Genomic DNA, 22,609 nt, shown 5'->3' on the forward strand with positions numbered 1-22,609 from the left:
ATCACAAGGGGTGGGGAAGGGCAGAGAGAGAGAGAGAGAGAGAGAATCTTAAGCAGGCTCCATGCTCAGTGTGGAGCCCAACATGGGTCTCAATCTCATGACCCTGAGATCATGACCTGAGCTGAAACCAAGAGTCAGACACTTAACCAACTGAGCCACCCAGGCGCCCCTTGCTGAGTAATGTTGTTGTATGGATATGTACAATCTGTCTATTCTACAACTGATGGACTGTTTCCAGCTTTTGTCCATTTCAAATAGAGCTGTTAAAATATTCATACATAGATTTTTGTGCATACATGTGTTTTCATTTCTCTTTGGAAAATTCCTAGAAATTGGATTGTTAGACATGCAGTAAGTGTGTGATTAATGTTATGAGAAATTTTACAAGAAACTGTCATACCAACTTCCAAAGTGGCTTGACCAATTTGCAGTCCCACCAGCCATGGATGAGAGTTTCAGTTGCCCCACATCTTCATCAGGATGCTGTATTTTCCTTTTTTTTTTTTTGTTTGTTTGTTTGGGCCATTCTGATACATATGTAGTATATTTCATTGTGGTTTAAATTTGCACTTTCCTAATGATTAATGATGTTGAACATCTTTTTATGTACTTATTTGTTGTCGATATCTCTACTTTGTGAAGTTTTCATTTTAATCTTTTGCCCATTTTTTAAAAATTGGGCTGTTTGTTTTCTTATTACTGAGTTGTTTCTTCATGTATTCTAGATGCCAGTACTTACCAGAAATGTGTTCTACACATTTTTGATTTTCCCCTCAGTTTGTGGCTGGTCTTCATTTCCTTAACAATACGTTCTGAAGAGCAGAAGGTTTTGTTTTTTGTTTTTTTGAGGAGCAAAAGTTTTTAATTGTATTGAAGAATAAAGAAATATTTCTTAGTAACTGCCATATGTTCAACTTTGGTCCACACTGGAGACACAATAAAGCTTAAATTTGGACTTTTTCTTTTTAACAAAATTGGCATCCATTGGCTTCTAGCCTACTTTTTCACTATCTGATCATGAAAGGTTTCACATCATTAAATATTATCTGAGAATATGATATGTAATGTGTACATAGTGTTCCCATGACGGTCTCTTATTTTTTTTTTTTTTAAAGATTTTATATATTCATTCGACAGAGAGAGAGACAGCCAGCGAGAGAGGGAACACAAGCAGGGGGAGTGGGAGAGGAAGAAGCAGGCTCCTAGCGGAGGAGCCTGAGTGGGGCTCGATCCCAGAACGCCGGTATCACGCCCTGAGCCGAAGGCAGACGCTTAACAACTGAGCCACCCAGGCGCCCCTCCCATGGCCATATCTTAACTGTCCCTCTCTATTTTGGGATGTTGATATTGATACCAATCAATCCTAAAAAATAAAGAAAAGAAAGAGAAATGCCTGACTGCCATCCTTGTACAGAAGTCTCTGTGCACATCCCCAGTTCTTTTCTTAGAATGAATGCTTACAATTGCAAAGGCTGGGCAAAGACATGGTGCTTTGTTTTCTGTCTCTTCAGCAAGACTACAGATGTCTTGAAACAAAAATCTTGACCTCCTTGTCGTGGCTGTCACATTGTAGGTGCCCATATATACGTGATGGATGAATAGTTAGAAAGAAAAAGGATTCCGCTGAACTTCATCTTCTCCCCTTGCTCTGGCGAAAGAAAATAGGAGTCCCCTCAGCCATCTGCCTTGCTTTCTGAGATAAAGGGAACAAGGAGAAAGTTTTCTTCTAAGAGAGAACTTGCCAAGGAGATGTGGGTTCCCAGAAGGCTAGGTGACAAGCCCTGTTGCTGCTCAGCAATGCCCTGAAGGGGCCCCGCCCCCTGCCCATATAAAGCCAGGCGGCGGTGGGGCACCAGCAGCTGGCTCACGGCCTCCCCAGCGCCCTCCCGGCCTTGGCACCGGCACTGGCACGCGCTATGGCAAATGAAGTGCAAGTCCTGCTCTCCCCGCTCAAAGGGGGGCACCCTCCTGCAGGTAGGCCACCCACCTGCCCTCTGCCCTGCAGAGAGCCTGGTCTCCTCTCTCCATCGGTGCCTGCAGCAGGGGCACCCCAACAACGGAGCCCAGCTTCTCAACGTCCCGTTGTTGCTTTAACTTCACACGACCTGATTTCCTCCTGCGTCTTAGAACTCTCTGGGCTTGTGTAGAAACCACCTGAGGATTGTCAAGCCCCAGTTGAATTAAAACCTCATTATAGATGAAGGTCTAAGGGATTCAGTGCTCGTGAAAAGGGATCGCTAAGGTTGGACCTTCCCTCCGGGGCTGTAGGTTAGCTGCGACACATCCCCAGGAAGGTGACTTATTGCCATGGCAACCTTCTTCCCAAGAGGGGCCAGCTCTAAGACTCAGTCACCCCAAGATGACTGTGGCTTCATCTGACTTTGTACCCAGGCAAACCAGCTTCCACACAGAGGACAGCAACTTAATTTTTCTCTCTCTCCTCAGGCTTTGGGGTTGGGCAGTGTTATCAAGAATGTAGTCTGCCTTGTCATCAAGCCAAGGAGCATTTTTGAATACGGACCCAAGCACTGGAGGGGGCTGACTGGGAAAGGTAGCAATCAAGGTGTTTTGCAAAGTAGCCACAGTTTTCTCTCACTCTCTTTTTTCAACTTATGCTCTCTGAAATGTGGAAATTAGTTTTATTGTACTTAACCATATGTTCATATAGATTGGCTGGGGAGTGCAGGACTATTTTTAGCCAGTTTTGGGTTCTTTCAACTGCCTTTCTTCTTTTGAGAAACATCTCAAAATCTCGACCACTTTGTTCTTGCCTTTCTCCATTGACGTAATTTACTTATTGGCATAATGCTTTGGCACCTCTAAGCCAAGGTTATTTCAGTCATCTTTGCTGCAGAGGATGCTGGCAGGTATAACCTTCGGAAAGCTTCAAAAACTGACACAGAGTTTCGATGGTGTTCTGGTGGACCACCCACCTGAATAGAGTCCAAATTTTACTACTAATTCTGAGCCTCAAGTTCTAGGCACCGTGCCCTGCTTTCCTGGGGGCAGACTCCTGACATTTTATATTTGTCATTGGATTTAGTTAACATTATCTATATTTAAAGTTAATGATGCTGGGGCACCTGGGTGGCTCCGTCGGTTGAGCGTCGCACTCTTGATTTCGGCTCAAGTCTTGATCTCAGGGTTTTGAGATCGAGCCCCACATCAGGCTCTGCGCTGGGTGTGGAGCCAGCTTGGGATTCTCTCTTTCCCTCTGCCCTCCCCACCTCTCTAAAAAAATAATGAAATACAATAAAGTTAATGATGCTAACTAATGGTCAGGAACTATACATATAAATTATTAGAAGAGACACTCATTTCAGAGAGAAAAAAAGAAAAAATAACACAATCTCTTCCCGCCGCTTCCAGCCCAATCCTTCATGAAAGGGATAAGCTAAACCCTGATTTGCTAAATTACATTAATGCACAAAGAACACAGAGATAAACTTAACCAAAGAAAGTTTGAATGAAACCACCAGGAACTTTCTGTCCCACCACTAATGATTGCTAATTACTCTGTGTACATAGCACACCATGACTCCATCAAGCATGTCACAATGCCTCTGGCATGACAATTAATTATTATGAACTGTGACACTACAGATAAGAGGTTTGGGATAATTAGAATGAAGATGAAGGCAGACTTTTGCCTCCCCGCTGAGAGCAAGGGAACAAAGAACCACATCCTTCAGCTTGTCTTGCTACAGATTTTAAGTCTGAACCAGTTTGCTGTGGTGCAAAATTTTATTTATGGAACAAAAATAATTCATTGCCAAAACACCACTAAATCTTCACCTGATTTTTGTAAGCACTATAGAGATCACTTAAAGTGGGCAGCAGGTGTCATATGGCGGGAAGGGTCTGACACCACCTTTGGAATCGGGCAGAGCTCGGCTTAACCTCTGCCTTCATTCCACACCTCTGGCCTCAGAGTCCTCATGTTTAAAGCAGCGGCTAATAAATAGCATCGACGTTATAAGGTTGTTATGGCAGTTAAAGGAGAAAACCCATGTAACGCACCTGGCACATGACTGTTAGTCCCCTTAAAATGCAGGCCTAGTGACACACACAGCTGGCAGAAGGACTGATCGTCCCCGATAGATCGCAAGACGTCCTGATGTTCAAGGGCTGCGCGAGGCCCGACCACAGCAGTCAGAACGGAAGGGAACGGAAGGAAATGGACAAGATGCATGTGCCTGCCTCCTCATAGTTAAAAATGAGGCCTCTCAGAAATCAACCAGCTGTAACTCTTTCCCACCTACGTGTGGAGTGCTTAGCCGTGTTTCTTTCATGTATATTAATATAATACACATCTCAGTTTGGTTAGCCCTGGTTATCCATTTGTGCTGGAAAACAAGACTACATTAAACGTGAGATGGTCTAGGCGCTAGTCAGCTTAGCTTTGGATTTTCTGCTTTTTTGATTTGCCTCGCTCTCAGGTTTAGAAGAACCCCATGACATGAACGGCCAAAAATGGGTGAGTGGAAGGTAATAGGAGGAAGCCAAGTACACGAGGAACAGGAGTTCCTGAGTTTTTCTGTATTTCTTGCATGTTGTAATTTAGTTTAAGTCAAATGAATCAGAGCCATCGGAGGGGTCACTGTGGAACCCCCAGAGAGAATCAGTTTTCTGGCTCACTAAGGAGAGAGGGAAGTTTGGAGACATGCCGAGGTGTGAATCTAATAGAGAAAATGAGGGGGAAACCATAGCTACATAAGGGACAGGATCATTCAAAATAGAACAAACACCAAAGGCTTCCTTCTCTCAACTCCAGTCTTCTCAAGTCAACGTATGGGGGTTGATCTGTGGGGCTCAAGGAGAGGTTATGAGACCCACTCCCCCAGACATCACAGGGACAGAGGTTTGGATGTCTGCAAGAACAGCTGCTTTCCTAGACACAGCAACAGCCCTGTAGACCAGCAATGTGCCATCATCCTTGTTTCACAAAGGAGCAAACAAAAAGTCAGCAAGGTTGAGGGACTTGACCAAAGCCACACAGCTGGGGGGGGGGGGGCAGTGGGGCTGAGATCTGAAAATAAAGTGGGCCTCATGCCAAAGCTCCCCTGCTGTAGAGCCCTCTGTCTTTACTTCACCACCTTTTCCTGACTTTCCTTTTGGGTCTTGATTGACATCTTAAAATGGGCTGACAAACTGACTGTAAGTGCAAAGTGAATGTTTTGCGAACATCTAACCTTTTAGTTAAAATCTTCAAATATAACAGCTCCATCACAAGGCAGAGTGTGCACAAACCTTTGTATTATTCAGCTTTTTCCCATCCATTGTCCACCGATTAGTGCAGGAAAAAAGCTTGTTTTGTAGACAGATGTGTCTTTCTTTACCTTGACTATCCTCTACCAAAAACTGTTGCCTGGAAAATCTTAACTGGAAAATTATCATATAGCATCCTAAACTCAAGGACCTATTTTTGCAAAGTTATAAACTACAAAAGCAACCATGAGAGTATAATGATTACTCAGAGATAGGAAAACAAAAGTTCATTTTCCTTGCATAAATTTAGATTTTCTAATGAAACTATCCAGAAGGGCATCTCTCTCTTCTACATTTTTTTTAATCTCTAGTTCATTTTGCTTAAAGTCTTATCTTCTGTGTTTGTACTCAAAGAACTGTTAAAATGTTAAATCAGTTCATATTTTACCTTGCTCCATTCCGATTGGTCCTTCTACAGAAATTCAAAAGGCAATATAGTCCCAAACATGGAATTGTGTAAATTATTACAACTTTAAGTAAACTAGGTTAGATACGGTGAAATTTTAAGTGTTATGAGTCGGACCTATCTGGGCTATAGAACACGGGCAAGTATCTGATTGAGTTGGATTGTAAATATTTATTTACAATGGTTTATCTCGATTCTGGGAGACCAGTGTGACTAGTGTTCCCAGCAGAGCTTTGAGGATGACCCTCCCACAACTGGTTCCATCTGGTTCAGTCACCCCAAGTAGTGTGAGCCTTAATCTATATCTTAGTCTATCCATGTAGAGTATGGGGATATTATCTTCTGTATCTTTCTACTGTACATGGCTGACCAAGCAGATTACCTACCAGAACAAGTTTGGTACAAGAGCCGTGCTCTGGAAATCCAAGGTGTGTGTGGTTTGGTTATGCTTCCTAAATCACTGAGTTAGAGCATAGAGCCCCATCACAGAGAGGATTCAAAGACTCCTGGATGAAAGTAGGAATCTTCTGGGAGGAATTTTAATTTCCCCTCAAATGTCTCTGTTTTGTTGTTCCTAAGAACATTCTTAAGAATGCATTCTTAAATTTCTTTTGGCATTTACTTCTCTGGTAAGTGCCGTATATTCTTCCCAAAGGGAAGAAAGTGATTTTATTTTGGAGGCAAAGATTTAATGATAAAGATCACCTAGTTCAACTTCCGGCAAATTCCCCCAAATCCTCCTGAGAAGTTCATGGCAGGTGGACTTCTTTTCTTTAACACACTGAGAGCCAAGGAACTTACTATTATACTAGGCAGCTTGCTTTTCTTTGAACAACACAAACTAGCCAGGCTAGTAGCCAGGCTCTGCCTTCTGGAACATTCATCCTTTGGTCTTCAGTCTCTCCCCTGGAACAACATCAAATAAATATGAGTAATAACATTTACCATGAACCAGGTGCTCGCATCACCTCTATTATCTAGAGCAACCTGAACGATTAGTATTATTGAAAGATACAGAAACTGAGTCTTAGAGGGGTTTAAGTATCTTGCTCAGGGTCCCAGAGCTCAGTAGAGGTAGAGCTCTCTGACCCTACATAAAATTTCCTCACCAGGAGGGGCACTGGGGTGGCTCAGCCTGTTAAGCATTTGACTCATGATCTCAGCTCAGGTCTTGATCTCAAGGTCTTGATCTCAGGGTGGTGAGTTTGAGCCCCACATGGGACTCCACACCTGGAGCCTACTTACAAAAAAAAAAAAAAAGTCCTCACCAGGAAACCATTCCTCTTCCACATGATAGCCCCTCAGATCTTTGAAGATGGCACCTATGTTCTCTTGAGTCTATCTTCTTCAGAAGTGATCTTTCCAGACTCCTTAGTTCCTCCCGTGACATGGCTCCCTTCCTCACACTGGACCCTCTCCTCTTGACTTCTGTAAGTTGTCAAGATCTTTGTAAATCAGTAGCATAGAACTCAAAATTTCAAGGGACATCTCATTTTTAACTATTGCTTATTTTAACTATTAACAAGTTTGCTTCTATAGTTGGTGATAATAATCAGTCCAGGTAGAAGAAAATACATAGAAATAATAGCATCAGGGAAAACACAAGGAATATTAATAAGAAAATAATTACAGCACTCTGTCTTTCAAAAGCACCTGTCACAAAGAGGAAAAAAAAAACACAGTTGGGAGGGGTACTGAAGGCCCAAGCGCTAGACCTCCTGTTTGGCTCCTCTCAGGGGAAGAGAGACAGCGGTGTTGTGAACACCACCACCCCTCACACAGAGGCACACCCTCCTCAGTCTTCCTGGGAAAGCCATCCCTTGGTGTATTTCCCATCTACATTCCATGGCTGTTCAGAAGATGCTTTCTCATCATTTGATTTCTATTGCTGATTACTTTGTATGCCTCTTTCTCATATAATGTGTGTGTCTCTCTCTCTGTGTGTATGAATTTAAAGCAGACCATGTGTAAAAATAGCATTCTTTTCCTAGACTGCATCTAATATTACCAAATTCTAATGAGAAGCTTTTATAGTCAATGAAAAAAACAACTTGGTGATTGAAAATGACCAAGTGGAGTTTATTCCATGAATGCAAGAATGGTTTGATAGTAAGATATCCATTAATCTATCTTTGTAGATTAATATCTGTTAATACAAGTAACCACATGAAGGACAAAAACCATGGATGCTAAAAAGGCATTTGTAATTTTGAAGACCAATGAAAAAGTAATAGAAGAATATTTCCTTGATATGAAAAAATATATAAATACATAAAATATATTTGTGTATGTGTGTATCTACCTAAGTAATGGGAAAATGCTAAAAGCAATCTCTTAGAAATTAGTATAAGAAGATGTCAACCATCACAACTATTTAACATTATTCTACAGAGAGTAGTACTATTATTCTTTAAAGGTTATATAATTTTTTTTTACCTGAAAAACCCAAGGGAATCAACAACAACAAAAAAAACTATTACAAACAATAAGAACTCAATAAGGTCTGGTTATAAAATCAGTGATATAAGAACGACAATCTGTCAGAGTTATAATTGAGGAATTGACCCCATTTACAATAACAACAGCCGCAACCAAGATAAAATGCTTAAGGAATAAACCTAACAATAAATGTGTAAGATTTATGCGAACCAGTTACTGAGGGACCCAAAAGAAGATGTACACAATGGAAAAGCATACCATGTTCTTAAATAGAGAGTCACCAGGAATATAAACATATGAATTTTCCCTTTAAAAAAAAATCTATAAATTTAAAGCAAGACCATTAAAAAAATACCAGCAGGACTTTTGGGAAAGAATTGACAAACTGATTTTAAAGTTCATATGGAAAAATAAGTTAGAATAACTAGTAAAATTCTGCAAAGGAAACATAGCAAAAAAAAAAAAAAAAAAACCTCTATCAAATATTGCAATGTAATGCTACAATCACTGTGTGTCAACTATTCTTTAATAAATATATATATACTATATATAAAAATAAATATATATAAATATATATAAAATATATAAATATATATATATACTGCTACATTCATTAAAATCGAGTTGCAATGGCATGTAAATGGACAGAGATTAATAGAACAGCGTAGAAGTGAAATAGAAAAAATGGACAAAAAAATTGAGCAGTTCATAAAAAGAAAATTGAAATGGCTTCTAAAACAGAAACAAACTCAACATTTAGTAGAATAGAAGAAATGCAAATTAAAACAAGTTATCTTTCTTTTTTTAACTTCTTGGTCGACAAAACCAAACATTTTCCAGCTCACATTGTTGCCAAAAGTAGGGGGAAACAATCAGTGTCATCATTGTTCGTGAGGTTGTAATTGGTACAGCCTCTGGGAAAGGCAATTTGGCAAGACGTAACAAAATTCCAAATGCACATACCCTTAAGAACTAACAAGATCACTCGTAGGAATTTATCCCATGGGTATACTTGCACTTGTGCAAAATTATGCATATAGAAGGATATTTGTTGCAGCATTGTTTGTGACATCAATGAATTAGAAACATCTGAAATGTCCAACATTTGGGAATTGGTTAAGTAAATACAGAATGTTTACATAATGAAATTTTAAAGCAGATGTGAAAAAGATCGACACTTTATATATGGATAAATAAGGAATTTACTCCAAAATTTATGATTGAATTAAAAATATAAACAAACAAGATGTGGAACAATGTGTATCTTATGCTGCCATTTAAACAAGAGTGGTATGTGGAATATCTGTGGATAAACACATGGGCGGCGTCTAACGTTAGCAGTATCTAGGGAGATGAACTAGGGGCTGGAAATAACGGTGGGAGGCAGACTGCAGACCCTTTCATGCTTTTTGAATTATGTGCCTTATGCATGTTCCACAAAACCAATAAAATATGTAATACTTTTTAAAGAACAGTGATAAAGTCAAATTCATAAGCGCATTGAGAAATAGAGTATGTTTTCTTACTTTTCACTTTATTGGAGCTAGTGTCAGAATTTGCCTATTTGACATTTCCATAAAAAGAATTAACAAACAAATCAATGTCCATTTAGCTTTTTCTCATTTGAGCTTGTCAGATTTTAGATGTGCAAATTTCCTGGGAACAGAAAGAAGTATTTGCTTTGACTTGCAATCTGAAATGGGTTGTTCTTTTTCAAAAGTTGATTTCATCTGACATTGTTAAACACTGGAATTGCTGTTAGGTCATCTGTAGCCTAATTAACACTAATTGATCTCCTGAATGGCAGGATTATTAATGTAGTTTAATTACTCATTAGAACATCTGAGCTTGGCCAACGTCCGGAGGTTTGGGGTCTGGGATGGAAGGTGGGATTCTGGTGGGATCAGAGGCGTCTCTCTTGAATTAAATGCCTGTGACCACCGCATGCCCTGACTTTTGGCTCATCTTTCAGAATCTGTGCCTTTGAATGCTTTAGTTGAAAAAAAAAAAATGCAAGCCTTGCACAAACTTTAATCTTGTGGGAAAACAAGAGGGTCACATTGTAATTGTCTGTTGCTATCATAAAGAGCGTAATTGGTTTGATAACAAGAAAAAATGTTTTTCAGTGAAATGCCTAAGGGAGTATGTTGCTCTTCTCCTCCCCAAACCAAAGGTGTAACCTCTGCTGCTTTTTTTAGCCCTAGTTCCTGCTCTCTGAACATAAAGAAGCAGACCTCAGCCTTTCTCCCCTTCCCCACCTTGTCTGCATGACACAATATTTTTTTTTCTTCTATTCAGTTCAAGGCCACGTTTTAGTTTGTTGTTTTAAATAAAGTTTAGATCTTCAAAAAGTAAGTTCTAAAATTCTTTTCAAATCCAAATTCATACCTTGAATAACAAAAGCAAGCCTACTCTTTCTAGTCTAACCACAGCTCCTGTGTTGATGCTTCTTTGTTTATAGTAAAGGCTGGAGGAATGCGAATTTCCAAAAAACAAGAAATCGGCGTCCTGGAGAGACATAGCAGAAAAACAGGATTAGAGAAAACAAGGTACTTAATTTCTTCTGTGAGTCTGCTTCCAGAAGTCAGAGGCCTCCCCATGTTTTAGGACAAACCAAGGCTCCCTGGGTCTTTGCTGAGCAGGGTTAGAGGAAGCCAGCTAAGGGGTGGTGACAGGGGGCTAAAGATGAAAGACACATTCAGGTGACAGGTGGCTGGCTACCTTCTAGAAGACTCTCTCTGGGCCCCCTCACTACCCACATCCTCCTCCTCTCTGCAGCCAGCCGAGCTGCCGTGTACTTAAAAAGCAAGATCCTGAGTGCATCCAAACCTGACTCGAGTTCCTTGATCCTACTTTCACATTAGCCTTTAAAATAGTGTCCCTCGACTGGCCCTGTTTTCATAATATGCTTTCCGCTGTAGCAAATCTTCTGAATTAAACATAAATGTGGGGTTTTTTTGTTTTGGTTTAAAACCATCGCTCAATTATTTAGAAAATAATGGCCACTCTATTTGGCATAGCCAGATGGCATAGAGACACTGAAGTTGGTTTCTCCCTGCTCCTTCCGCTGTAACCTTGACAAAAGGCACCATTCCCTGAGCTCAGCAGAGAGCTGTGGGCTGGGCAGGTGCACACTGGATTGTGGTTAAGGAAAATAACTGTTCAAAAAGAAAGAAACATGCAAAACTGGCTCCTCCAAGCAGGTAATGGGGGCGCTTCAGAGACAATTTCAACATGGTTTCCACAGATGAGTTGAAGAGTGATTCAAACAGAGTCAATTAGAGGACGTTCAGGGATGCATCCTTAAGAAGTTTAATAGAAATCTCAGAAAGGGAATGCAGAGGGAAATAGACTATGAAATTTCTCTGGCTCTTTCATATAAAATTCTATCACAATCACTTTTAAAGTTTTCTTCCCAGTTTCTGGGAAGGGAATTTTCCGAGGATTTGTTCCACTTTAAAAGGAAACGCTCATTTGCACCATTACCAGTTAGTTTTTGTTTCTTCTGCTATCAGAAAATAACTGTCACATAATGAAAGCCAAGCCTATATATCCTCAACGGGCAGGGGTCACATATCATTTATCTTCTGACCCAGCCTCTGCGACAGTTCTTAGAATAGAGACAGCGCTTGAAATGACACCAGACTGTTGTTGAATTGCAAGCTGGTTTTATTCTGTTACTAAAACCTGATCAAGCCCAAGCCCTGTTTATGGTGACCCTGGTTAGCATGCCTGGGCGGGGGGCTCGGGAACTACAAAGTCATAGCTTTGAAATGATATGCATTTGGCAGCCAGTGGACAAGTCATTCGTTTCTCTGCACCGCAGGAAATGGGGACTTAACTATGAATTCTGACGTCAGCCAAACACTATGGGGAGAGTTGACCAGAGAATAGTAAAGTGGAAATCGGAACCCTCTTTAAAAACTCAATTGTTGTCTAATAGTCATTAAAAAATGAGAGTGGGGGGGGTCGCCTGGGTGGCTCAGTGGGTTAAGCGACAGCCTTCTGCTCAGGTCATGATCCTGGAGACCCAGGATCGAGTTCCACATCCGGCTTCCTGCTCAGCAGAGAGTCTGCTTCTCCCTCTGCCCCTCCCCCCATGCTCTCTCTCTCGCTCTCATTCTCTCTCTCTCAAATAAATAAATAAAGTATTTTTTAAAAATGAGAACGGGACCACTGCAGAACATAGTCAGCAAGAAATAGCCCCCCACTCTCCTGCCCTATTCCCCAGCAACAGTTATAGGTAGGTGGGGCCTGATGTGTCTAGGATTTGGGGGCCACTTTAAAGAGAAAGAGTAAAACATCACAGATATGAAAGGGCTGGGAACCAGCCTGACGGGGAAGGAGCCGGTGCTGAGGGAGGCCCTGAAGCTGAAGCTTCACTAGCTCCACCCTCGATTTACCGCCCCTGTGGACATGCCTCTGCTTCAGCCGGGAGGGCGTGCAGAGATAGGAGGGCCTCACTTTCATGGACAAACATTCCTCCTTACATCTTCTTGGAGAATGGCTTTTGCAAAATGTAGCAGAGAAAATAAATTTCTAAGTATCATCAATCTATGTCCATTTCCTAATAACTTCTACTCACCAATGCCAACCATCCAGGAAAAAAAAAAAAAAGCCAAGTGCAAAGTTTCCATCAAGAAATTGTACAGTGGGCTCAGCCCTGATTGACGCTCTCCTACAAAATAAATTGGCCTGAGAAAAAGAAGCTAGACACCAAAGAGTCCACGCTATGTGATTCATTTTATGAAGTACAGAAACAGTCAAAACTAGTCTGCGGGGCTCCAAGTCAGGGTAGTGGTTAGCCTTGGGGGCAGCTGGTTTGATTAGTTGTGAATAGTCACCAAGCTGCGTACTCCAATGAAAAGATAAAATAAAAATACACCAGTAATAATAATTTGGCTTACAAAGATTTTTGTAGCACACGGGCACACAAAAGCAGAATCTTTTTTCTTCTAGATGCTGCCAAGCCGAGTAAAAGCTTACAGGCCAAGTAGATAGTCCCTTGCATCAACCTTTTAGGCTCCTTAGTAGGAAGAGTTTCCGGTCCTATATGAGATTTTGTTTCCTCTCCACAGTCCCATCGCAAGTGTTGCCAAACTCCAGGCGCTGGATGCCCTGAACGACACACTGGAGAAGGTGAGGCGGGGCGCGGGGGAGGCCCCTCCCAGGACACCCCCAGTCAGTATTTATCCAGCACGTCAGCTCGCACGGGTGAACGAGCACTGAGCACTGAGCTTTTATCCAGCTCAGAGATTTGCCGTGAATCTGCTCTCAGTCCAAGGAACACAAAGAGGTTTTGGTGAGAAAAGCTGTTTCTCCCAAATTCCTGGTGTCTATTTAATAAATCATTTCAAAAGTAAGATAGAAAACAAGGCAAGAATCATGACACCAAACTGACAGAGTTGTACTTTGCCATCCCAAATATTTCTCAGAAACAACTGGCATGTTTTTATAAAAAAGCAGCCTGTGTATTGGGAATTCAGCAGTGTGGGGCCTGCCTCCCCACCGCTGCGTACCCACAAGGCAATATTTGATTTGAGGTGAGGGTGGGTGGTGGAGGGTTGCACAGGTTAGGGCTGGGGGAACACAAGGTACTGGCTGGGTTTATCCAGTAAAATCTGCTTATGAGGATGCTTGGCCGTTGCTATTTTTATTTCTATATCTTGTATTTCTTCTAAGTAGCTCTAGAAACCCAGAAAACTCTTACCAGATAGACATCAGTTTGGCTTTAGATTTACTAGTCTGTTTTTAAATTTTGTAGGTAAACTAAGTGAGGGTCCTTATTCTACTTCTAGGGGGCAGATAGTTTGCATTGAAAGCAAAGAATAACCATTCTTTCTGCCACTGTCACGTTAATTGAAGGGACAGGACTGTGCATAATTTATAGAAGTCTAGCTGTCAACTGCTGACGTCAGGGGTCTGGAAAAGATGGGAGCAGAAACGGAGCAGCTAGACCTCTAGGGGCCTCCATTTGGTAGTGGCTTCTCCACTTACTATCGGTATGACCTTGAGCAAATTAAGAGTACCGTGCCTTAGAGAAGTTATTTGTAAAATGGGGATAAGGAAGGGTGCCTGGGTGGCTCAGTCGGTCAAGTGTCTGACTCTTGATCTCAGCTCGGGTCTTGATCTCAGGGTCATGAGTTCAAGCCCTGTGTTGGGCTCCATGCCCAGCATGGAGCCTACTTTTTTAAAAATGGAGACAAGGAAGAGTATATACTTCACAGGGTTGTTGTGTGGAGTGAATGAGTTTGTACACATGAAGCTCTTGAACAAACAGTGCCTGGCACAGGGTAACCTGTTTGCACTCTGGTTAGTAGCACTGGTTTTATGGCGGCAAAATAAGCAGGTGCGTCTGAAGTCCATGGGATGTAACAAGGCAGATGGTACCAGGTAGATCTTTTTTTTTTTTTAAGTCCTCTCCATGCCCAACACGCGGCTCAAACGCACAACCTTGAGATCAAGAGTCGCATGCCTACTGACTGAGCCAGCCAGGCGTCCCAGCACAAGGCAGGATCTTGATTACAGGCTACAGCTACAAAGCCGTCTAATGTGGGGGGCTTGGTTCTCCCACAAATAGATTTGAGGTGAGGCCATAAAGAACTCTTTGCCTTCCTGGCTGTAGAAGAAGGGCCCGGATGAACGTGCCAGAGCAACACAGGCGGCCGGCTGCTGCCTCCACGTCCTCTCGCAGCTGCCCGCCAAACGCTTCTTCCGCGGGGGCCACACGCTGTGCACAGTCGTGAATGGAGCTGGAGGGATTAGACACATTCCTCTAGAATATATGTGAACCCAAAATAAGATGTTTAAAGAGAGTGGTCAGTAGAGGTCGGTTATGCTATACGTTAGTTACAGCGCTAGAGTCTATATTGTTTTTTATAGACATATATGCTTATGTCTTGACATACAGGAGTTCTTTTCCTTTCAGTTAAAAATATCACCTCCTTATTTCACAGATTAAAAGAAAAATCAACAACAACAACAAGTTGTATTTGTAAACCACAAGAAAACATTGAGATGGTGTGTTGTTACACATGTTTTTAACAGCAGCTGTACCTATTTTTTAAAAAAAACAATTTTAACACTTAGGACTGTAGTTTTTATGTAGGATGGCATAGTTTACTGGGTAGAACAGGGCTGACGTCAGACATCAGATGTATCTCCTGCTGGCTCTGTCACTGAGATTTCTTCCCTTTTCTATGCCTCTGTTTCCTCATCTGCAAATGGGAACGTGGTTAATAGTATCCACTTCACAGAAATGTTGTGAGAATGAAACGAAGTTCTATAATGTACACAGAGTACTTAGCAGAGCCAGATGCAATTAGCCTTCATAGCTTCTATTCCCAGGTGGGTGTTCCATAGGACATCACTCAGAATCCCAGGCAAAGGCTAAGAGCCCAACAACAAAAATCAAGTCCCAAGATCACCATGTATGACTATCTTGAATATGATAATTGGTGGGATCCATGTGTTTTCTTACCACTAAGAAAAATCCTCCCTGAATCTATAGTTCAACCTGAATCATAATGAGATTTTTTTAAGAGACAGAGAGCGCGCACAGGGTGGGAGGGAAGGAAGGAGGTGCGGAAGGAGGTGCAGAAGGAGAGAGAGAGACTCTTAAGCAGATTCCATACTAAGCTAGGGCTCAATCTCTCAGGAGGCTACCCAGGAGCCTCTAAGATTTTATTGTAAAGATCAACTTGGGATGGAAAGACCAATGCCTTTAAAAAAAAATAAATCTGTTGAGATCAGTGGTTGTCAGGAGCTGGGGGTGAGAGGAGGGGTTGACCGCAAAGGGACAGGAGGGAATTTGGGGGATGAGGATTCTGTCTCTTGATTTTGGTCACAGACTGTATGTACTTGTGAAAACTCATAGGACTGTACACAAAAAGGGTATATTTTACTGTAGATAAATTATACCTTAATTTTTAAATGAAAAAAATGCATAAACTATATTGCCTCATACCAAAAAATTAAGATATATAAAAGATAGAGAAATGTAAATATAGATATCTGCTGATAGATTTTCACCAGCATTACCATTCTCCCACAATATATATTGTCATGAAGACCTAACGATATACAATTGGCCAGAAGAAATACAGTAACAGAAATGAGGGTCACATCCTCTGCATTTAGTAACATTCATGCCCTCAGCTAGAATTATGTCTGGTTCCAAGAACCCATGTTAATTCTCATACCAAGGCAAGAACTTAAGAATCTAAGGCAGCGGGGTGCCTGGGTGGTTCAGTGGGTTAAGCGTCCAACTCTTGATTTCAGCTCAGGTCATGACCTCAGGGTTGTGAGACCAAGACCTGTTTCACCTCTGTGCTGAGCATGGAGCCTGCTTGGGACTCCCTCTCTTCCTCTCCCCCTGCCCCCACCCTCACGCACATGTGTGCGCTCTGTCTCTCTCTAAAAGAGCCTAAGGCAATAAGAGGACAGTCCTATTCATAGGATCTCATGAACCACTTAAACATGGCGAGACATTTCTATCCATATGTTACTCATCTCTGGGTTCCGTACTTTAAAATCAACCTAGGGTTTGAGATTTGGGAGATTGAAAAACAATCCCCCAAAGCTTGTAATTGTATGAATCTAAGTGGGAAGCAGCCTGAAATCCACACACCCCCCACCCCACCCCCCCCCGCCGACTATTTCCCCCAACTCCTCCCTGCACACAGAACTCTCTCTCTCCCCACTACCTTTCTCCTTCCCTCCTTAACCCTCCAGTCAGCCCTTCCTGCCTCTCCCAGCCCTACTTAATGAGAGAATTCATGTTGCCTGGTGACAGGCCATATAACCTGGTATTCCTGCAGAAAAGGGCTTATGTCACCCCAAAACTCTCTTGGCTGAAAATCTGGGAGAACCGGTCTCAGACCAAGTTTCATCAACTCCTTGAAGTTTGTTTGACCTTTTAGAATGTAGCTCCTCTGAGATTTATGGTCGTTCATTTAAACTTTTTTTTTTTTTTTTTTAAGGCAGGGAGTGAGAGAGGATGGTACTGCCAAATACAATTCTTTAGACAGTTACGGAAGTTAAATTTGGCAGTAATCGTAAAGCTACTCTAAACACGGAAGTATCCAGTTGAAGCATTAGTAACAAGGTTGTGTTATGGTGTGGAGGGGGTGGACTGTTGAAGCCTAGTTAAAGTTGGGGCCACTTTTCAAGTTGCCAAATGTGTCACCACTGGCAGAGTTAGTGAGCTGTGTGTGAAATGGGATCCTGAGCTAGCGGAAACTATCAAAGGCATCTGCAAATCTAAAAAGGTTTCTCTTGTTCTGTAGATGAACAGCACCGTAGGAGTATCCTTGAATTTCATTGACTCAAACTGAATGTTTTGTTTTAAGCATTTTGCTTAACGGGGTGTGGAAATCTAAGTGCCAACATTCAAGTTGGAAGTCAACACCCTGGAAAGATGAATGGAAGAGCTGCCGGTCTGTGAATACTACCTAACTTCAGGCTCTAAAACAAAACCTGCCACTGATTTTCTTGCATCTAGAATTTCTTTCACAGCTCCAATCATAAAGACTTTTATTTTACTTCTTTTGCTTATTCTCTGAAACGAAAACTGTAGGTTCTGAGGTCACAGCTACCCAAGATGAAGATAGATTCTCCATGTGGGAGTTTCCATTGATCTGCTTTTCAAGTTCAATGTGTTGCCCCTTATGTGATGGCGTCACAGCAAGATAGAAATCCTTACACATGCACTGGCCTTGAATTCTTTCTCTTATGGGGTTACCCGAGATTCTCTTATCCTAATGAATCAGACAAGAAACACCTTTCTTTTTACAAACCCTGTCATTTTATAAAGACTAATGATGAAAAATCCAAAGCTTCCCCAAAGTTCGGATGCCAGCCTGAGACACAGCTGGTTGGAGGTTGTACTCTAGAAAACTATTCCTACTTATTTCTGGTTCCAGCTTGAAAATACAATTTTCCTATCACCATTGATACAAAATCTACAGCAAAGAATTAGGGCATTTCAAGGTCGACCATTATACTGACAGTTTCAGTTCTGATGGAACACTCCTTATAGACTCTCCACCCACAACCCCCAAGTCCTTCTACATTGGGGTGTTCCCCATTGAGGGACTAGAGCATATGAGAAAGAGAACTTGATTCTCTTGTTCTATATTCAAGAGTTGCTGGAAGCCCTGCTACAGACTCCCTAAAACCTGTACATTTGTAATTTAATAATTATGGGCAGTTTCCCTATGCCTGTTATCTTTGCCAGAATTATTTTCACTTCCTTCTCAATCCTGTTAATTTTTTTTCCCTTACACTTTCCCAGATCAGTTCACAGATGGCCAGCAGGCCCCAGGGACAGCCTCGCATTCATTCTGATCTGCAGCTAGTCCCCTCCTGAAAAACAGTTGAGCAGAACTTTTAGGACCTCTGTTAAATGCCTTAGTAAAAATGTAACCCCTAACCCTTGTGCATTACTGATAGGAATGTAAAATGGTACAGCCGCTATAAAAAACAATATGGCAGTTCCTCAAAAAATTAAGCATAGAATTCTATGATCCAGCAATTCCCCTTCTGAGTATACACCCAAAAGAATCAAAAGCAGGGATTTGAACAGATGTTTCTAGTGTTTATAGCAGCATCATTCACAAGAGTCAAAAGGTAGAAGCAGCCGAAATATCCATCCTCATATCATCATCACATATCCGTATGAACGGATAAACAAAATGCGGTATAGACACAGAGGGATATTATTCAGCCTTAAAAAGGAAGGGAATTCTGACACATATTACGACATGGGGAAGCCTTGAAGACATGATGCTAAACGAAAGAAGCCAGACACAAAAGGACAAATCCCGCCTGAGTCCACTTATGTGAGGTACCTGGACAGTCAGCATTCATAGAGACAGAAGGTAGAATGTGGTTGCCAGAGGCTGGAAGATGGGAGGAGGGAGTGAGGAGCTACTGTTTAAAGGATACAGAGCTTCAGTTTGTTGTGAAGAAAACATTCTGGAGATGAACGGTAGAGATGGTTGCACAGCAATGTAAATGGATTTATGCTGCCAGACTGTACACTTAAAAATGGCTGAAATGGTAAATTTTGTCATGTGGATTTCACAATTTTTTAAGGGATATATATATATATTGCAGCCTCTGAAGTGTGGAGATAAGCCTAGAGATGGTCAGGTCATGAGCCGGTGCCTCCCCGCCCCCCTTTCCCACCCCCTCCATGGTCACTGTCACGCCTTCAGAGCAACAGGCAACTCTGAGGCTTTGTCTCCTCAGTGTCGACTCGTCGTCTTGCCCTGTCTCGCCTTGGCTACTTGCCCGCATTTCTGTTATGTCAGAATTGCTTGTTGTTTCCTTTCTCACCCCCTTCACCTTGTGCTTGACTTGAAGTAACCTGGCAGGGCGTTCCTCCCACCTGTAATCTCCTGTATGTGGTTTAGAGCCAACCTGAAATAATCCATCTGTTTTAGTTGACACTAAAGACACCCAGTCTGAAAGAAAACTGCTGAAGTCAGTGGCCTCCTAAGTTTCCTTTTGGTTCTAATGTTAAAAGAAAAACAAAACACTCTGCCCTTCCCACACTATAAAATGTCCTGTGGCCCAATGATAATTGATCTGACAAAAAAAAAAAAAAGTCACTGGCTCTTTTTTTAGATTCTAAAGCAACATTTGTGACCAATACCTCGATTATGTTTCTTCCTTCCTGCTAGAACGCCAGCAGAGACCATCCTTGGGTTTCTTTATGATATTACTTGTCTGCTCATTGTAAAAGAAAAATTTTTAGAAAAATACTGACAGGCAAAGTAAAGAAGAAGATGGGGAATTGCCCATAATTCCTCAGAGATAACCACTGTTAACACTTCAGTGTGTACTGTTCCAGTGTGTTTAATTGTTTAAGACCAAGAAGAAAGGACTTTCTGGAGTCAAGTTGCACATGAAAGGGAACGCTGTGTGCCCAGGGCTCAGGAACATTTGACAAGAGATGTAAGGCACCTGTGTTTTCTCTGGCTTAGAAGAGCCCAAACAAACCGTCAACAGTGTGATGCTTGGGGTCATGCGCAGTTTATCTCCCCCTTTATTTAACTTGAGTGTCAGGGAAGGGCATCTGAGTTCTACAGTGATAAGGTAAATTCCTCGGGAGCTGAGGCGTCCTTTCCTTGCTGGCTAAGGGAGGTGTCCTTAGGTGTCTTTCTGTTGTATCGACCAGCTTAGAAACCAAGTACTGGAATGGACCCAAATGTCACTGGGTCCCAATTCTCCTCCTAGGAAAACAACATCTGAATTGCTTACAGCATAGGGCATCTTTTCTGTCTGAAGCTGTCCTTAGTGTGAATCCCATAAGGTCTCTCAGTTCCCTATGAAATTCCTCTTATTGTCAAGAGTCTCAGTCTGTGTTCATTGAAGGCCGCTTGAGCCCTTTTCCTCTCAGGCAGCTTCCATGCGATGACTAATAAGAGCTTTTGTTACCTGCAGCTACTAATCACGCCTCAGCTTTCTTTTTATGAGGCTGTTGAGATCGAACCATATAAAATCGCCAGTACGGGACCGGTTTTTACCTACACGAACAGCCGTTTCACACGCTTCAACATACTGACCCTAACTCTCCCCAACTTCTTTCCCAAGTTCCTTATTTCTGATCTTTTGACAATGGAGGTGTTCCTCCCCTGCGGGAGCTTCTCTGGTGTCCCCTTCAGCTTCCTTAGCATGTAGTGATCCATCTATGCACCAGAACGCTTGCTAATCTTGGAGGACGGATGAGATATAATTAAACATTTCTACCTTTAAAAATGTCATGTCAAAACCTACATATAAATGCTTATGTATATTCTGTACATTATCTTGTATATAATATAGTTTATAGTTTTCAAAATCGGTAACAAGCTAATGAGAGAAACCCAGGTGAATGCATACACGTGTGAGCCCAGAGCTGGAGCTCGTATGGGAAAAAGACGTATGAGAGAAGTAACCAGAACTGTGAAGTTCCCCTGACCAACTGCATTGCTCTCTGCTACTCCAATACTTCATGACCAAAAAGATCCAATGCGCTTCTTTTTTCTTTCCTCCTCACCTTTAGCTCAGCCATAAATTTCCAGCAGTAATGCACATGGCACATCAGAAACCCAGACCTGCCCTGGAGAAGGTCACTCCACTGAAACGGATCTACATTATTCAGCAGCCTCGAAAATGTTAAGCTGGAACGTAAAACACAGCTATCTGGCCAATTGCCCCGCGTGCATCTGACAGCTTAGTGAAAAGGACCAAAATTTTCCATAGGCCTAGTGCATTTGCTTGGTTGATAAAACAGCTTTTTGTATCTTCTCTTCTGACTTTAGATAATAAAGCATCCAAATTCATAAATCCAGTGCCTTCTTGGGCCTCGTTTTGGTCCAGCTCAGTATCCTGCTGAGGTTTACATGGGTAATCCTGTGGGAGAAGGGGGGAATCCAGAACGCTCGCGTATTCCACCCCACCTCCCAGGATAAGCCCTCTTCTCCTGGATGCTGACCCTGAGCTGTTCCGCCCACGGTGAGTCCTCTGGGAAGGACAGAGGTGAGAGAGGAAAACTCCGAGCTGGGCAAGGGCCAGTACGCTGGGCAAGCGTGAGGACTGAGTCTTCTCCGTGTTTGCCCTAAGATGCTCCAGCTTTTGCTTGACGTGAAATGTCGTTTCCAGTTCTCCACGTAAAAACATAAGTTTGTTTTGAAGGTTTGGTGAGGGAAAATGAAAAACTTAGATTTGTTACAAACATATTCTCTTCTGTAAAGCAATCGAGGATGAAAGGTAGAATTATAGTTTCAGCAGGAGATTGGCTCAGCGCCTCCCACAAAGTTCAGGCTCTAGAACCTAGGAAGGTCGTGATGCCGTAGGGCATTGTAGTTAAGGTATAGATGTTGATTTTATTTTCTTGATAAAGATTTTTATTTATTTATTTGTCACAGAAAGAGAGAGCACAAGCAGGGAGAGCAGCAGGCAGAGGGAGAAGCAGGCTCCCCACTGAATGAGGAGCCCAAGCAGGACTCAATCTCAGGACCCTGGGATCATGACCTGAGTCAAAGGCAGACACCTAACCGACTGAGCCACCCAGGTGTCCCTAGATGTTGATTTTAATTGGAGGTGGGGTTAGGAGGGAAAGTGTTGCCAAGCTAAACCTGCCCTAGCTCTCCTACCCTCCACCACACACACACACACACACACACACACACACACACACTCTTGGTATACTCCCACGTGAATAGCCAAGGGTATCTTCAGGTGATAGTAGAGGACAACCACATCCTTGGTCTCCAAAGCTTAGCTGTCACAGCTCCACCATCTGCACATCTCATTAATAACGCTGTCCGACAATCAGCACTTGTCTTGACCCGAAAAAGTGGTCAGCACTCTAGGCCATCGTGTTACAGGTTGCAGTGTGACCTGGGGCCATGTCTGTCTCTGACTCCTGGAACTCTGAAAGTACTTGGCTGAAGTCTATCGGTCATGCGGATGCATCTTGCCTCCTCCCCTGCCTTGTCTGGCTCT

General features: G+C 42.3%; 1 protein-coding gene across 1 annotated transcript; it reads left to right on the forward strand.

The window, feature by feature from the left end:
- Window positions 1-1,871: 1,871 nt before the first annotated feature.
- Window positions 1,872-21,431, forward strand: DAPL1 (death associated protein like 1). Its single transcript, XM_026492740.3, has 4 exons — window positions 1,872-1,974; window positions 10,575-10,662; window positions 13,192-13,252; window positions 21,165-21,431. Exons 1-4 carry the CDS (start codon window positions 1,917-1,919, stop codon window positions 21,279-21,281), a joined length of 324 nt encoding a protein of 107 aa, XP_026348525.1. The 5' UTR covers window positions 1,872-1,916; the 3' UTR covers window positions 21,282-21,431.
- The last annotated feature ends 1,178 nt before the right edge of the window (window positions 21,432-22,609 follow it).

Source organism: Ursus arctos, unplaced genomic scaffold (assembly GCF_023065955.2).
Source record: "Ursus arctos isolate Adak ecotype North America unplaced genomic scaffold, UrsArc2.0 scaffold_1, whole genome shotgun sequence".
In the NCBI taxonomy this organism is placed as follows: domain Eukaryota; kingdom Metazoa; phylum Chordata; class Mammalia; order Carnivora; family Ursidae; genus Ursus; species Ursus arctos.